Source organism: Ranitomeya variabilis, chromosome 6 (genome assembly GCF_051348905.1).
Source record: "Ranitomeya variabilis isolate aRanVar5 chromosome 6, aRanVar5.hap1, whole genome shotgun sequence".
NCBI classification, from domain to species: domain Eukaryota; kingdom Metazoa; phylum Chordata; class Amphibia; order Anura; family Dendrobatidae; genus Ranitomeya; species Ranitomeya variabilis.
In genome coordinates, this window is record NC_135237.1 from 269,556,334 (window position 1) to 269,574,857 (window position 18,524).

Here is an 18,524-nt window from a genome sequence, read left to right on the forward strand (position 1 = left end):
GTGCCCACCTCCAAGTCCATGAATACTTCATCTAGGAGACTCCTGCAGCCTTCATTGGCAATGTTGTCCAGTATGGAGTCCATATTTGTAGAGCCAGATGCCATGAAATCTTCTTCACTGCTTAAGTATTTTCTTTTCAAGCTTACAATCGACTCTCTACAAAAACAGAATATAATGGCTGTATTACACTATACAAAAATAGAGATTGCAGAATTAAACTTCGTATCTCTTCCTTAATTCTTGGTAACGTGTAGAAATCCGTAGCCCAGAAGCTTCACCGTATATACGGGATGAGCTCAACTTAATTCAGCTCAATATTTTATGGTTTTTGAAACTATGGTTTTAATTAGATGTATATGACCGGCCTGAATTATTCCGATTTGTATGGTCATATATCTATGATATGGTATTCTGAATAACAGATGTCGGGGGGGGGGGGGGGGGGGGTGTTCAGGGTATGGGGGAGGGGTTTAAACACCTTGGTTAAGAATGTTATGTTATTTGTATATGTGTAACTGTTATAAAATTAATAAAAATTTACTTGATAAAAAAAAAAAAAACATATACGGGTAAGAATACAGGTTACAATAAGCTTTATTAGTAAAATCTACTAGAAGCTAGTCAACATATGTTACCCCTACACCAAATCAAGCACATTTTCGCTACTTTGTCTTTTTAACATAACATACTTTAACTAGTGATGTAATGATTGCATATTGCATACTTGCGGTCATGTGTCCGTCCATGTAGTGCACGTACTGTGAGGATTCACAAGTCTGCAGTCACAGGGTGTCTGCAGACTTGTAACCAATAGGCAGAACAACTCCTTTCATGAGGTTTTCCAGTTATAAGTTTCTAGCATTTAATCTCCAGCGCTGGATTAAAGTAATAAAATATGACATTACTCACCCAAATTTAGCTCTACCATTTCACTTCTGCGCTGATCTCTATTCACTGGCTGCAGTAGTGACAGCCCAACTACAGCTCACATCATGCTGCTGCCAATCACAGAGCTCAACAGCTCATGCGGGCTACATGGAGCCGAGTCGCTGAGCTCACTGGCCGTGGAGGTGAGGTCTGCTGCACTCAGTAACCAGAGACCATAGCACAGGCACAGAGGTGGCCATGGAATCGGGGAGGCTGCATAACATCCCATTTTATTATTGTAACCTACTACTGGCTATTGGAGGCCAAAAACTTATAACTGGAAAATATAAAATAATAACGTATACTTCCTTCACTGGCACCGTTCTTCTACTCTGCGGCCATGTATTTGTCACATGAAGGCCGCAGTTATCCGCAGCCACAAGAGACACATGGCTGAGAGGAGCTGAATGACGCCTTTTTTTTTTTTTTGTTATGTTATGCAGCTGGTTACTGATATATAGAGGGGGTTACCAGTATTGAGGTTATCCACAGTGAGCCAGACCGTTTGGCTGCAGCCTTTTTTGTCGGAGCAGACATCCAGCCTGACAGAATATTGATCAGCTGCAGCAACGTCACATTCCCTCCGCCAACAGCAGTGCCGTCATTGCTAGAACAGTGTCACTGCTGGAGGGGAGCATTCATTATTTGTATTTTAACAAGGATCCTAAAATGATTATGGGAACCGGTCATGCCAAATAATACTATTTACCAGCAGGTATGGGGTTAATCTGCAGGTTAATAGCTTTAGGCTATGTGCCCACGATCCGGACACTGCCGGCTATTGAACGCAGGTGAAACCGCATGTGATCACTGAACCGTGTGGATTCCTGGCGTCCAATACATTCTATTGATGTAATTTCTGTTATGGAGGCTCGCATCACCGCAAGACAAATTGACCTGCTGTGGTCGTGAAAGACGCGCCACATGTCAGTGTCAGCAGGTGAGCCACGGGTGTCTGTGGACGCATAGTAAACAAGAGGTTTCTTGAAATCCCATCCTCTATGCTGTAACATCTGGCCCCTGGTAAGTACACAGCGTCCAACCCACAGCTATTACTGACTGTCTGCACATACCCTTAGAAAGCCATTCAGCTGCAGCCCAGCAATGGGAAGAAATTAACTTTATTCCTACCGGCAGCATCTCACATTCAGTCACTGCTCAGTACATGGGAAGCGGCAGAAGGAAGCAGTACAGCCAGGTGTGTACTGACGCACTGCAAAGCAACCTGTCAAAGCTGCAGGACATGCTTACAGCCGCCGCTCACCATGTACTGAGCGCTGACTGTAGCTGTGTCTCAGCCGGAGGATTAAAGTTCATTTCCTCCCATAGTTGAGCAGTCAGTGCGGCTGTGCAGCTGTACAACACTATTAACCTGCAGATTACACCTTTATCTCCAGGTTAATAGCGTTTACACATTATGAATGTCCGTTATGTACATGTGCCTTAACCCCTTTAAGACGCAGCCCTTTTTCATTTTTGCATTTTCGCTCCCCTCCTTCCCAGAGCCATAACTTTTTTATTTTTCCGTCAATATGGCCATGTGAGGGCTTATTTTTTACGGGACAAGTTGTCCTTTTTAATATCATCATTGGTTTTAACATGTCTTGTACGAGAAGACTGGAAAAAAATTCCAAGTGCCGTGAAATTGCAAAAAAAGTGCAATCCCACACTTGTTTTTTGTTTGGCTTTTTTGCTGGTGCACTAAATGCTAAAACTGACCTTCCATTGTAATTCTTGTAATTCTCCAGGTGATTACGAGTTCATAGACACCAAACATGTCTAGGTTCTTTTTTATCTAAGTGGTGAAAAAAAATTCCAAACTTTGCTAAAAAGAAAAAATTGCACAATATTCTGATACCCGTAGCGTCTCCATTTTTCGGGATCTCGGGTCGGATGAGTGCTTATTTTTTGCATGCCGAGCTGACATTTTTAATGATACCACTTGTGTGCAGATACGTTCTTTTGATCGCCCGTTATTGCATTTTAATGCAATGTCGCGGCGACCAAAAAAAAGTTAATTCTGGCGTTTTGAATTTTTTTTCTTGTTACGCCGTTTTGCAATCAGGTTAATCCTTTTTTTATTGATAAATCGGGCGACTCTGAACGCGGCGATACCAAATATGTGTGGGTTTGATTTTTTTTTATTGTTTGATTATGAATGGGGGCGAAAGGGAGGTGATTTAAACTTTTATATTTTTTTTAAAAGCTTTTTTTTTTTTTTTTTTTTTACTTTTGCCATGCTTCAATAGCCTCCATGGGAGGCTAGAAGCTGGCATAGCCTGATCGGCTCTGCTACATAGAGGCGAAGCTCAGATCGCCTCTATGTAGCTGAGTTGCAGGCTTGCTATGAGCGCCGACCACAGGGTGGTGCTCACAGCAATCTGGCATCAACAACCATAGAGGTCTCAAGGAGACCTCTGGTTGTTCTGGCGACACATCGCTGACCCCTGATCATGTGACGGGGTCGGCGATGCATGAATTTCCGGCCCGATGGCCGGAAGCGGTAGTTAAATGCCGCTGTCAAGTTTGACAGAGGCATTTAACAGGTTAATAGCAGCAGGTGGATCGTGATTCCACCTGTCGCTATTGCACACACATGTCAGCTGTTCAAAACAGCTGACATGTCGCAACTTTGATGTGGGTTCAGCGCCAGAGCCCACATCAAAGGGGGAGACACGACATGCGCAGTACTAGTACGGCGCATGTCGTGAAGGGGTTAAAGGCATTACCCAGGCTTGAGGCTCAAGTCTGCAGTTACTCTATATAACGGTGTATGCATTGTCATGATTCTCTGTGAGCGGGCAGGTGTGTAACCGTCAGTACGTGATTTCCATACCTCCGAACACATTTTGGCTAGATGTGTGCGGCCTCACGCAATACACTTGCATTAATCGAGGCCATGCGCATCTAGTCGGAAAGTGGCCAGGAGTACGCAAATCACATACTTGCGGTCACACAACTGCCTGCTCACTCTTGGAGAATTGTGCACAATATCACAGAAAATACCCAAAAGTGACACCATTCTAAAAACTCAAGGTGCCCAATACCACATTCAAGACGTTTATTAAGGGGAACCTGTCACCCCTAGGCGTTTGTAACTAAAAGAGCCACCTTGTGCAGCATGAATGCTGCATTCTGACAAGGTGGCTCTTTTAGTTATGCTCCCTACACACGCTGAAATAAACACTTATAAAATGTGCCCCCTCATACCTGAAATCGTCCCGGGGTGGGTCTTTCCCCCCCCTAATCAGACGCAGCACAGCTGTCACTCCGGGCCTCTGCACGCCGCCTCCTCTTGCTTCAATAGCGTCCCCGGCGCCTGCGCTGTAAGTATTTTTTTCCGGGCATGCGCAGTTGCACTGCCCTTCGAACTTATAGCGCAGGCGCCAGGGACGCTAATGAAGCAAGAGGCGGCGCCCGGCGTGCAGAGGCCCAGAGTGACGGCTGTGCTGCGTCTGATTAGGTGGTAAAGACCCGCCCCTGGACGATTTCACGGTATGAGGGGGCACATTTTATAAGCGTTTATTTCAGCGTGTGCTGAAACCCTCCAGGCGCTTCATGAGAACTAAAGCAATGTGAAAGAAAGTAAAAATAAAAATTTTAGTTTTTTCACAAAAAATTAACTTTGGAACCAATTTTTTTTTTTATTTTCTCAAGGGTATTAGGAGAAAATGAACCACAAAATTTTCTGTGCAATTTCTCCAGAGTACGCCGATACCCCGTATGTGGGGGTAAACCACTGTTTGGGCGCATGGCAAGGCTCAGACTTTAACGCAAAATTGGCTGGAATCAATGGTGGCACCATGTCACGTTTGGAGACCCCCTGATGTGCCTAAACAGTGGAAACCCGCCAATTCTAACTTCAACCCACTTTAGCAGAACCCACTTTAGTCCAATTCTAAACCTAGTGGAAAAATAAAAATAAATACTTTTTTTATTTTATTATTTTTCCCTAACTAAGGGGGTGATAAAAGGGGTTTTATTTACTTTTTTTTTTTTTTATTTTGATCACTGTGATCAAAATGAACCAATAGGAAAAATTTCCTATTGTTGCCGGGTGCCGGCCAGCAGATCACAGTGCGCATGTGCCTGCCATTTTGACCCGGAAGAGGACGCCAGTGGCCCCGGGGACTTTACGGGGGCATGCAGGGACCCCGGGAGGTACCGGTGGTCGTTAAGGGGTTAACAGTTTTTGTTGTTATTTTTATAGCCAAGGCCAGAAATATATGTGACACAAAAGACAAATATCCCTTAATATCTTGACTTGCAGTTTTTCGGTCCTAAAGCAGAGGATCACATCAAAAATGGTTGCATGTGTAAATGCAGCCTACAAGTGAAACCTTTCTAATATGACATTTTTGTATCGCTCCTTAGGACGCATTCAAAGAGCCCTACGGAGGCTTCACCTAGAAACGGTATATATAGTGCCTTTAGGAAAGCTTTCCATGCTTTGTTCTTAAGGATTTGATCCTTTTGTTGGCCCAAATTGTATGGTTAGGGTACAGAGCTTTATGAAGGGGGCTTTTTCAGAATTCAAGGTAACAGATGGGAAATAAATTACTGTTTTCCTTTTAGAGTATTTTCAAAACTGAATTGCTTCAAGTAGATGCAACACAGACTTACTTAAAGGTCTGGCAATTATTAATGACGGCGATCATATACTGCACATAGCATACAGGACGCTGTCGGTTCTTTAAGTGATCTTCTTTATAGAGCTGCGTTTCTTCGCTGTACCTGCAATCACAGACACATTAGTAAATTGCTCCTCCTTTGGTAAGTTGACATGCTACACTAATTCTGTATGGAACTATTACAAACGCTCACTGTACCTATTTCAATACAAATGAAGACAAACGGTGATCACACATTTTCATGTTGTTCATGTTATTAATGTACCATACAAATTGTATCACGGGTTTGCCCAGCTGTCTGTGCAATCTGTCAAGTGTTAGGAAAACTATAGAACAAGGTTAGTTACCAAGTCTGATCCTGCTTGTATGGGAACAAACACTGGTCAGCCATAACAATGACACCCACTGCCTAACATTGTATGGGGTTCACTCATGAGGCAAAAACAGATTTGTCTGGATAAGGCATCAACTTCTCAAGACTTCTAGGTGTCTGGTGGTATCTGGCAGTACATCCCACAAATGACCGATCCAATTCAGATCTGGGGAATTTTGATGCCAAATCAATATCTATCAATAAGAGGTTTGTCCCAACTCAGCAAGGTATCACCTATTATTATCATCAAGTTATCACACCTAGTATTATCATCAAGGTATCATCTATTCTTAGCATAGGTGATAAATTGCGGAGGATCTAAAACGCTCATCAAACTGTGCACTTGTCAAAGTTGCTCACACCCATTTTTCCAGCTTTCAAATCAACCTTAAGAACAGTGTGTTCACTTGCGGTCTTACATACCCGCCACTTGTCAGATGCCTACTGCACCACAATACCATTTACAGCTCACAGACAAAGAACAAACTGTTGGAGGCTGAACTATCGATAGTGCTTGCGGAGGCTAGGTGGAACCCCACCAAAGCTACCTAGCGTGTGATCACAATGGAGATCATCATCGTGGGAGCTGCATTACTACCTTTGCTAGTGATTTAAAGGTAAAGGATCTGGATTTGCAGAGTATGAAGTCACACTGTATTCAAGGCTGGGGGTTCCCCTTTCGGGCATCTGTGCGTAAATCATATTACAGGGGTGGTGATTAAGGGAGATTATCGCCCTGGCTGATTGACCGGGTCATGAGAATCGATTCCCACCAACATTACTTGTACACTTCCCAGAACTAATGGTAATGTAACAGGTAATGGGGTTTCAGTTGGGAGGCATGTAATGACCATGGAGACTGACCGCATGGATTGTGCTTGGGAGCATGGGCAGGTAAGGTCCTAGAGAGATAGATCAGGAAATGTCTGAAACATTACCTAATTTGTCCCTGCTAAATTCTGGTGTTTTGTCTCCTGTGTATTAGAAGGACATTGCTGAACTAGAGCGGGTGCAGAGAAGAGCAACCATGTTAGGGAAATAGGTGACCTGCAACACCAGGAGGGGTCATCAAACTTGGGGTTACTCGAGTCAGAAAAATGAAGGCTTAGGGGTGATCGTACTACAATGTACAACTATATAAAAGGGACAACGCAGAGATATCAAATGATTTATTTTTACACCTAGGTCTGCAACGGTGACCAGGGGGCATCATACATCTAAAGAAAAGAAGGTTTAATTATTATCAGCGCTGACGATTCTTTACTGTAAAGCGGTGAGACTATGGAAGGCTTTGCCACGTGATGTTGTTATGGTTTATTCACTACAAAAGTTCAGAAAGGCCTGGATGCCTTTATAGAAAAATATAGTATTAACAGGTGTTGATCCAGAGAACCAATCTGATTGCCGTATGTGGTGTCGAGAAGGAACTTTTCATCTAACATGGGTCAATGAACATATGGCTCATGGGGTTTTGCCTTCCTCTGGATCAACATGTTAGACATAAGTCCATCAAGTTTATCCTATAGTCTGCCTTCAACACTATGAAACGAGTAGCAAACAGGAACTCATTAAAAAGGAACTTTTGAAAGTGAAGTTTAAACAGACATTATAGTGTAATGATAAATTTGGGCAATTTGTTTATAGTAATGGTAATTTGAAGGGGTTCTCTGGGCACAGGTATTGATAACATACCTATACAATAGGTCACCAGTAGCAGATTGCTGGGGGTCTCACATCCGGCACCCCCACGATCAACTCTTATTTGCTCTGGTGTGGGTTGGAGGTAAACATTTTGTGCAGCGCCATTCAAAGTGAAGCAGTCGTTGCCGACTATTGCAGAAGAGTTTCTACATAAAAGAACAGGATCCTTGGTGCAGAACCAGGCCAGGGCCACTATACATTGAATGGAGTTCTGCTGAAGGCGATAACATCTGACTGCCAACGGAGCAATTAACAGCTGATGCGTGGGGGTGATGAGAGCTGCACCCCGATCAGTCTGCTAATGATGACATATGCTTTAGATAGGTCATCAATACCCCTGCCCAGACAACCCCTTTAAGCACTACAACATAAAGGTAAGGCAGCATTAGCACCATGGTATATGAGTAACGTATACTGGATACCTGTTGAGGAATGCATTCATTTGTTGCAGGCACAAGTGTAAAACCTTCTTCTTCAGGTCTTCACTTATCTGAGCTGCTACTTGTAAATTTTGCTCAAACATCTAAAGCAGAAAATAACGTTGTTAATTGTGGCAGACATCATTCAGTACAATATGGGTAAGTGACAAGCTATTTTCTATCTTCCTGATTTCATTTAATAAGTGATTTATGCCACAAAGAATGGTAAATCACCCAAAACTATGTAATCGTGGTCAAGGGGTATGGACCTCACAATGCAGACTCCAAAGTGCAGAATAGTATGACGAGGCCTAGTAATTCCCTCTACAACTAAAAGTCCAATGCAACAAGTGGAGGTCAGGATACAGTAAAAAGTTTTATAACGAACAGCATTTATCATCTAATCACCATGGGACTCCCACCAATCACAATAAGGAAGGTCCCGGACCTCCGTTACTGCTCACTGCAGTCATGTGAAGCTTTTGATCGAAGCCACTCAACTGAGGTCTATAAGACTGATAAAGATTGCCAAAAGAGATATTTATCACACATACACGACCATGCCATACCATGCAACACCGACCCCAATGAAGATGTTCCTCTCAAGATCACGGGGTCCAAGCGATCAGACATTTATTATGATGGTGATAACTATCTTTTTATGGACCATTAAGGTGATTTTCCAGTTTCTGAAGACAATATTAGGGTAGCTCCTCACAGCACAGAACAACAACAATGCACACGCTCGCCCCTTTACACTGCCCGCTTTAACCATTTAAACTGCTGCAGTGATGGCATGTCATACTGGCATGTAACAGTTTCAGCCAAATTCATGCATTCTGTATATAGCCAACAGCTAAATTTCTATAAATCACCATTACAGTCATGTAAAACAAGTCAGGACAGACCATGTAGATGTACTAATTTGTTCACATGAGCAGTGCAGACGTACAGGAGCCTCAATCAGGAGACACACACTCAAAATGGAATCAAATGACATATTACTCTTTGAGGATCCTGTGATCTCAGAGTTCCCAGAGCCAATTAGACCCCTAGAATTGCCCAGATATTGTGCCCACAAGCTCCCCATATAATATCGTGCTTTACTCGCCCTTCCTGGGTCCAGTATCCGTTACGCCGATCATTGAGACCTGAGGCTTCTTCAGTGACAGAGCTGCTGAGCTCAGTGTTAGCGCTGCAGACACTCACAGACAACTTCTCTACAATGATAAAACCCGGCAACATGAGGACGTGCAGCTGTAGTCAGTTACCTGGAACACGATGGCTGGCAGTGTGGTCTGGTAATATCCATCTTGATCCGCTTCAGGTTCTCTATCTTTATCCCAGTCCTTTTTGTCTGTCTCTAAAGCTTTTCTCAACCATCCAATGATATTTGACTTAAAAATAAATAAATAAATAAATGAAACTACATATTTTCTTATGTCTTAGCTTTAAAGAGAATCATAAAGCAAGCAAGTTGTTAAATCCATCACGATGCCTACTGATAATAACCTAGACAAAGCATCTACGTTATTGTGGGCCAAACCATGTGTATATTTCTCCTGTGTAAGGAGGAATAGCCGTCAGCCTGGGTCCATAGAAGGCGCATGGTCGCCTAATATTGCACTGTCTAGGAGACGTATAACACCTTCAGGCCCTGGGGAGAGGTTTGTTCGCACCCTTGTAAGTCATACTACTAGAACTACTGCAGACATTTGGCATTATTAGTCTATTGGTGTGCATTGGGTGGGTCTGAAGACCCAGTCAGAATCTGATAAAATACAAGGGCCAAGTGATGATCTGCTCAAAGCGCAGAGAAATGTGGTCTGCTCCTGAGACGGTCAATCACTACGATCCAGTCTAGGATGGAAATATCACGTACCCAAAATTATATTTATAATAGTTGTTCCAGTTCAACATATTGATTGATGCAATGTTTAATGTTGCAATATATAGTGGCTTGCAAAAGTATTCACCCCCTTGACTTTTTACCTATTTTGTTACATTATAACCTGTGTTTAAATATTTTTGTAATCTGATATATGTGCGATTCATCAGCACTAAATAGTCTGAGTCGGTGAAGTGAGAAAAATCTAGGCATACATTAAATTTATGAGATCAAATAACTAATAATTAGCATGTGTGTGCCATCTAAGCATCACATGGTCTGTCAGTATACACACACCTTTTCTGAAAGGCCACAGAGGCTGCAACACCATTAAGCAAGAGACACCACTAACCAAATGAGGGACAAAGTTGTTGAGAAGTACAAGTCAAGTCAGGGTTGGGTTATAAAAAATATCCCAATCTCTGTTGATCCCCCAGAGCACCATCAAATAGAAAGAACATGGTACCACAACAAACCTAACAAGAGAGGGCTGCCCAGCAATACTCTCAGCCCGGGGAAGAAGGGCATTAATCAGAGTGGCAGCTCAGAGACTAAGGGCTCATACTCACTTGCACGAAACTCGGATGAGTCTCGCACGTCAATACCCGGCACAGAAGAGCGGAGCGTGAGGCTGCATGTATTCCTATGTGGCCACAAGCTCCGATCTGAGTGCCGGCAGCAGCGCCGGGTATTGCCCTGCGAGACTCATCCCAGTTTTGCGCATGTATGAGCCCTAAAGGTAACCCTGAAGGAGCTGCAGAGTTCCCAAGCAGAGACTGGAGTATCTGTCTATATGGCCAAAATAAACCATATACTCCATACAGGTGGCCTTTGTGGAAGAGTGGGCATAAAAAAAAGCTTACTTGCACACAAAATTTGTAAGGCTCGTGTTGAGTTTGCCAAAAGACATGTGGGAGGCTCCCCAAATGTGTGGACGAAGGTGTCGTGGTCATATAAGATGAGGCCACCAAGGTAAATGCTATGTCTGGCGCCAAACCAACACAGCTCATCACTAGTGATGAGTGAACGTGCTCCGATATCGTGTTATCCGAGCATGCTCGGGTGTTATCCCAGTATCTCGGGCATGCTCGAGTAATATATTAGAGTCCCCACAGCTGCATGATTCACAGCAGTTAGACAGCTGCTACACATGCGGGATTGCCAAACAGCTGCAAATCATGTAGCCACAGGGACTCAAACGTATTACTCAAGCACACCCAAGATAAGCTATGTGCACACGCTGCGGATTTTGCTGCGGATCCACAGCAGGTCCGGAGCAGTTTCCCCATGCGTTTACAGCACAATGTAAACCTATGGGAAGCGCAATCCGCAGAGCACATGCTGCGGAAAAAAATGTGTGGAAACGCAGCGGTTTATATTCCGCAGCATGTCAATTCTTTGTGCGGATTCCGCTGCGGTTTACACCTGCTCCTCAATAGGATTCCGCAGGTGTAAAACCGCAGTGGAATCCGCACTAACTCCGCAGGTAAAACGCAGTGCCTTTTACCTGCGGACTTCACAAACCTGCTGCGGAAAAATCTGCAAAGCTCCAAAATACATGTGCACATACCCATACTCTGACAACACCAGAGCATGCTCAGATAGCACAATGGCTCAACACCCCAAGAACACAATCCCCACAGTGAAACGTGGTGGCAGCGTCATGCAGTGGGGATGCTTTTCGACAGCAGGCACAGGGAAAATGGTCTGAGTCAAAGGGAAGATGGATAGTGAGAAATACAGGAATATTCTTGAGTAAAACCTGTTTCAGTATGTCTGTGATTTGAGAGTGGTACAGAGGTTCACCTTCCAGCAAGACAATGACCCAAAGCATACTGCTAAAGCAACACTCAAGTGGTTTAAGGGGAAACTTGTTAATATTTTTGAGTGGCTTAGTAAAAGCCCAGACCTTAAACCAATTGAGAATCTGTGGTCAGACTTGAAGATTGCTGTTCACCAGATGAAATCATCTCACTTGAAGGAGCAGAATCAGTTTTACCTTGAGGAATGGACAAAAATCCCAGTGCCAACATGTGGAAAACTCAGACTTATCCAAGGAGAATAGCAGCTGTAATTGCCGCAATTGGGCTCTACAACAGTGTTCCCCAACTCCAGCCCTAAAGAGCCACCAACAGGCCAGGTTTAGGCTGGGTTCACATTGCGTTTACAGCAGCCTGTTCAACACATACGGGAACGGGCTGCTGTAAACGCAAGTGCCGGTATGGCAGCACGCTAGCGCATGCTCTATCTGCACTAGCAGTGACGGACCCGGAAACGCTGCAGCCCACGTCTCAGGGTCTGTCACTCAATGACGGCACATCCCTAGCGCACGCCCATCGTGGGCGTGCGCTAGCAATGCGTCCAACATAGGAAGTAATGGCGGCCGTAACGGACTACGTCACACCGCGTTTATGCCGCGGTGTAACGTAGTCCGTCTAAAAGAACGACCATAACGTAATGTGAACCCAGCCTAACCTTGGAAATGTTTTCAGGATTTCAGTATTGCCCAGGTGATTATCGCATCACCTGTGCAGGCAATACTGCCATCACCTGTGCTATACTAAGGAAGTCCTGAATACATGACCTGTTGGGTGCTCTTGAGGGCTGGAGTTCGGGGAAGGGTGAGAATAGTTATGCACACTGAAGTTTTTGGTTATTTTGTCCTATTGGTTGCTTGCTTCAAAATAAAAAGAAAACTAAATGCTCACAGTTGTAGGGCAGGTTCTTTACATAAACTGATGCAAACCTTCAAAAAAAAAAAAAACAAAACTGAATTTCAAAGTTGTGAGTTAGCAAAACACAAAAAAATGCTGAGGGGGTGAATGATTTCGCAAGCCACTGTGTATTAGTCTTCTATCCCTTTATCCTCATCAAACCAATGTAGTTAGTGCTTTACTTGGAGCTGGGTAGTAGATGAAATATCTAATACATACAAAAATGTGTCCTTAGCCTTGAACCTGTAGTATTTGGGACACCTGAATAAAACATACACTAGATTATTTTTAATGTCAATTTCTTCCATATCTGGCAAATTAAAATGTTTGTGCTTTCATGTTTTCCATCCCGTTCTTTCAAGACCCATAACTTATTTATTTTTCACTTGTGTCATTATTTGCAGAGACACACAGATTTATTTTTTCGTTGATGGGGATATGTAAGGGCTTGTTGTTTCTGCATGGCGAGGTGTCACTTTCATGGATATTATTTCACAATAGACATTTAAATTTTATTTGCTTCTAACTGCATTTTGTTTTTGTTTAGTTGCTCCCGACCAAAATAAATAAAAAAAAAAAAATTCTGGCATTTCGATTGTTTCTTTTTATGGCATTTACTAAATTGGGTTAAAATATTTTACATTTTGAAAGACCAGACTTTTACAAGTGCAACAATACCAAAATGTTTTTTTTTTAAATTTCTTTAATTGTAATGATGGAAAAGGGGGAGACTATGTGAATTTTTCTACTTTATATTTTAAAACTTTTTTTTCACTGTATCTTTTTACTTCATTCTTTTTATCATTTGATGCACTGGAAACGGGGGAAAAAAATTCAAGTGCGCTGAAATTGCAGAAAGTGCAATTTCACTTTTTTTTTTTAATTTACCAAGTTCACAATACGGTGAAACTGACCCAGCAATATGACTCTCCAAGTCAGTACAATTACACATAACAAATATGCAGGGTTTTGCTTTTCTTTTCTTAAGTGGTGAAAAGAAATTCGAAAAATTGCAAAAAAAAACCAAAAAACACACAACCTTTTTTGCTTATGTTGCTATTTTTGAAGACCTATAACATTTTCATTTTTCAAGATAGGGGGGCTGTGTGATTGCTTATTTTTTGTGCCCAGAGCTGACATTTCTACTGATACAATTTTGGGGTACATATGATGTGTTGTTCACCTCTTATTGCAACACTGCAGCAGCCAAAAATGCGTAATTCTGGTGTTTTGATTTTTTTTTCTTGGTACGCTGTTTAACAATCAGTTTACTTTATATTTTGATGTATGCGAGCACACATCAAAGTCACCGAAGGGCTAAAGAGACTTGAACCTGAAATGGTCTGATTGTTTATACTGCAGTATATAGGACAAATCACGGTTTACTATGAATATCAGGCCACAGGCTGGTCTTCACAGCAGCATAATCATGACAGGGACGAGGCTTGCAGCAGACACCAGCTGTCACAGGACCCCGTGACCAAGTGGGGGGCTTATATATGGATGTAATTGTATGCTACCCGGATCGCACGTTTAAATATTGCTGTTGATCTGACTTTAGCATTTAAACAGGTTAGAAGCAGCAAATATAGTCATCGTCTGTCAGGAATGATTATATGTTCATCTTGGGAGAGTCAATTGGTTGATGTGGCAACCAAAGTGGTATTTCTTTTAGGCTACGTTCACATTTGCGTTGTGCGCCGCAGCGTCGGCGCAACGCACAACGCAAAAAAAAAACGCAGCAAAACGCATGCACAACGCTGCGTTTTGCGCCGCATGCGTCCTTTTTTTCATTGATTTTGGACGCAGCAAAAATGCAACTTGCAGGGACGCATGCGGCGCAAAACGCAAGTGCGACGCATGTCCATGCGCCCCCATGTTAAATATAGGGGCGCATGACGCATGCGGCGACGCTGCGGCGCCCGACGCTGCGGCGCAGACCGCAAATGTGAACCTAGACTTAGTCAGCTTTGATAAATGGGGCCCAATGACTTCCAAACACAAGACAAGTTATGGTTAAAAAGAGAATATCTTACCTGGAGAGTCGCCATGTATTTATGGAGAAGCTGGTCCACAACGTCTTGAGAAAGAAGGGGTTTCATTGTCTTCACGTCTACTTCTGGGATAAGGTCCACATTTCCCATCATTTCTGAACTATGACAGAAAAAAATAAAGCTTTTTTTCTTTAGGCAAGAAGAAAAAGGACGATTACAGCACAACGTCTACTGATAGGTCTGACAGGAGCCAAGGCTTATATACTCCAAGTCATACAATGGGGGGGGGATGCCCTTCTACAAGCTCTACACGCTATGTGGACTTCATTACGTTAGCTGTCCTACTACCTGTGCAAAGTGGGATCCACAGTGTTTCCTTTTTCCTTAATGATGATATATTCAGATGTGGCAAAGGTAGCAGGAAGTTTTGGGACCATGCAGGTCATTTGACTTCGGATTGCAGAAATCCATGCAGAAGCTGCAGAAATACTTCAGATGAAGGACATGGAGATTTCATCAACTAAAGTGTTGTGTGGGAACAAACCTTCAGGATTACTCCAAGCAAAACTGGTGTACCATACTAAAAGAGTTGTCCAATGAAAAAAGTTATCACCTATCCACAGGATAAGTTACTGATCCTTGTGGTCTGACCGCTGGGTCACACACCGATCAGTAGATAAAGGACTTACTCCGTTACAAGATGGTGTGGAAATTGGGATCTCCACCCTAATCAAATTACGGTACACGCGTTGCCCATTTAAGTAATTAATTTAGCAGCGGTTGAGCATGTGCACTGCGGCTCCATTCTATCGGGGATAAAGGTTCCAGGTTCTGCTCATCGGTGCTGGCCCAAGTGGTCAGACCCCTATCGATCAACAAGTTATCTTAATACTGGGTCTAACGGTGAGCTCCAGGATACAAAAATCTGCACTATGCTCTACAGAGTATCGATTTCTATAGTGTGATCCTTTCCCCTTTTTCACCCTGAACAATCACCATATTGTTCAGAAACCAGACCTGACTCCAAACATAACATGGCTGAGTGGGAGACTGGAGCAAACTCCAATCAAACCTGATTTAAACCAGTTTGACATTCCTTTACATTAGGCATCATAGAGCGACTGTAGCAAGGACTTAAAAGATGTTTTGCTAGAACATGTACAACCTAGCCACAAGTGTACAGCAACGCTCCCCGCCGGCAGATGTTCTGAGAATTACAGCAAGACTCCATTTATTTAAATACGGTTGTGCTGCAGTTCCTCGCCGGGTGGAATCCGAGTGATAAAAATGACAGTGGCATTTACCAGGATAAACTCAGCATCAGAGCCTGCTGTCAGTGTCGGTTTCAGCTGCTGCTCATTATTTACGGAGTGGTGACTGAAGCCGCCATGGTGCCGCCCCCATGACAGAAAGCCAGAGGCTGCCGGGAGGAATCAAGTACATTTCCTCCTGGCAGCAGGGCTCTCAGTGTGAGCACAAGGCATATTCAGAACAATATTAACATGTAGATTAACCCCATATCTGCTGGTTAATAGGCTTTTTTATACATGACAGGATCCCTTAGAAACAAAAAAGTATGTTTGGCATCTGCCAAATGTTGCTGATCTGAGGAATCATTAACCAGGTCAGATTTACAGTATAAAAAAAGCTATGGTAAATAAAATAAAAAACAAAAATTGGGAGGGGGATTTTTTTTCTCAGTTTTCCAGTACATCACATAACCAAACTCGTCCAGCAAAAAAAAAAAACAAGCCTTCATATAGCTAGGTGGATGGAATAATATAAAGTTATAGCTCTTGGGATAAGGAGGAAAAGAAAGAAAGAAAAAAAAAAAATGAAAATCGCCAGGTCGGGAAGGGTTTAAGCATCCTGAGAATGAGCAGGCTGATCTTCTAATACCCTAGTCATGACCTGCAAAAACCTCCCCCACAACATTCATAACCCAGTAATGTTCTCCTTCATCCCCAATACCAGATCCCGTACATTGTGAGTGATGGATCTGCAGATTCTATGTGATCACATAGGTTATATCCAGGTCATTATGCATTGGAAGACCTCACTCATCTGGGCTGGAATGCAGCCACATTTTAGCCTCTATATTAAATCTATATGAAATCAGAAACATGGGATGAGCTGACCTGCAGCAGTGATTTTACTATGGAAACGATGGAAACCAATATCAAATACACAATGCGACAGAGCGCACAAATGCAGCCTCCAGCCGTCCATGTCCCATAGATTATATGGCAAGACTGGACATTTATCACTGAAACTTTGGATAAAGAGGCATTATTAATCATTAAGTGTAGTTACCAGGACTGAAAAGATGTGGAAGCCTGAAGCATTACCTATTGTAGGTGTTCAAAACCCAAGTGAGAAGGCTGACAATCTCATTAGCTTCAAGATCTTCTGACGCCAACTCCTGGATCCGTGAAGACAAAGCTTGATGATACAATTCTAACACCTTATTGAATATATTGTAGGTCACTGGAAAACATTGCACCATAAGGTTTTTAACTACTACAAGATCATCCAGCACATATCGGCGGATAATTTCCAAATGGCGGACCAACCACATTTTATCAGACTCTCGTGTTTCTGCCTGACTGCCTTCTATTCGGGTTCCAATAGTTTTTTCCAGAACCACAAACATCATTTCCTTCCACTTCTTAGGTCTTCCCGGAGGAATGAAACCAGTCTGTTTTTTCCTGTCCATCATGCGACGGTCTATTTTCTCCTCCCGTTCTATGATGCGTACAACTGAGACAACCAAAGTAGGATCCTTACGAACAGTGGTTATGGATCTTTGTATCACCATCCACAGCTGTTTTGCCAGCTCATCAGAAAGATGCTGAACCTCCCCAAAGTAATTCTGAATCAAGTTCATGTCATGGGTATTTTTGCTGTCCATCCGGTATTGTTCGTACATCAGGTCATCACGAGAACATTCCAGGTCCATCAATTTTCGATGTGCTTCCAATAGTCGCCCTTGCACAATGAGGTCTTGTGTCTCTTTTACAATTTCTGGTACTGTAAAACAACAGAAGAAAAAACAGATACTCATTGCCATGTATAACATGTTCTTAGGTATACTGTACTGGTAATATATACCAGAATAAAGAAAAAAAAAAAAAAAAAAAAAAAAAAATAATATATATATATATATATATATATATATATATATATATATATATATATATATATATATATATATATATATATATATATATATATATATATATATATATATATATATTAATTATAGGGGGAATATATATATATATATATATATATATATATATATTTATATATATATTAATTATAGGGGGAATATATATATATATATATATATATATATATATATATATATATATATATATATTAATTATAGGGGGAATATATATATATATATATATATATATATATATTAATTATAGGGGGAATATATATATATATATATATATATATATTAATTATAGGGGGAATATATATATATATATATATATATATATATATATATATATATATATATATATATATATTAATTATAGGGGGAATATATATATATATATATATATATATTTATATATATATTAATTATAGGGGGAATATATATATATATATATATATATATATATATATATATATATATATATATATATATATATATATATATATATATAATTATAGGGGGTATATATATATATATATATATATATATATATATATATATATATATATATATATTAATTATAGGGGGAATATATATATATATATATCAGCAGTAGCATTACAGCATTACATTTAGTTGTTAAAAGGACAAACTGGATTTGCCAGTATTGCAGGAATTCTGAACCATAGGGGGCCTCCTGGAAGA

General features: G+C 41.6%; 1 protein-coding gene across 2 annotated transcripts in view; it reads right to left on the reverse strand.

The window, feature by feature from the left end:
- Positions 1-18,524, reverse strand: part of EXOC3 (exocyst complex component 3) — a 39,484-nt gene that overhangs the window by 4,697 nt on the left and 16,263 nt on the right. For both annotated transcript variants that reach the window (XM_077269617.1, XM_077269619.1), the window contains exons 4-9: positions 16,996-17,677; positions 14,690-14,807; positions 9,323-9,448; positions 8,055-8,155; positions 5,551-5,661; positions 9-156 (exon numbers count right to left, since the gene is read on the reverse strand). In XM_077269617.1, the coding sequence (XP_077125732.1) occupies positions 9-156; positions 5,551-5,661; positions 8,055-8,155; positions 9,323-9,448; positions 14,690-14,807; positions 16,996-17,677 (1,286 nt within the window). The remainder of the gene's footprint in view (positions 1-8; positions 157-5,550; positions 5,662-8,054; positions 8,156-9,322; positions 9,449-14,689; positions 14,808-16,995; positions 17,678-18,524) is intronic.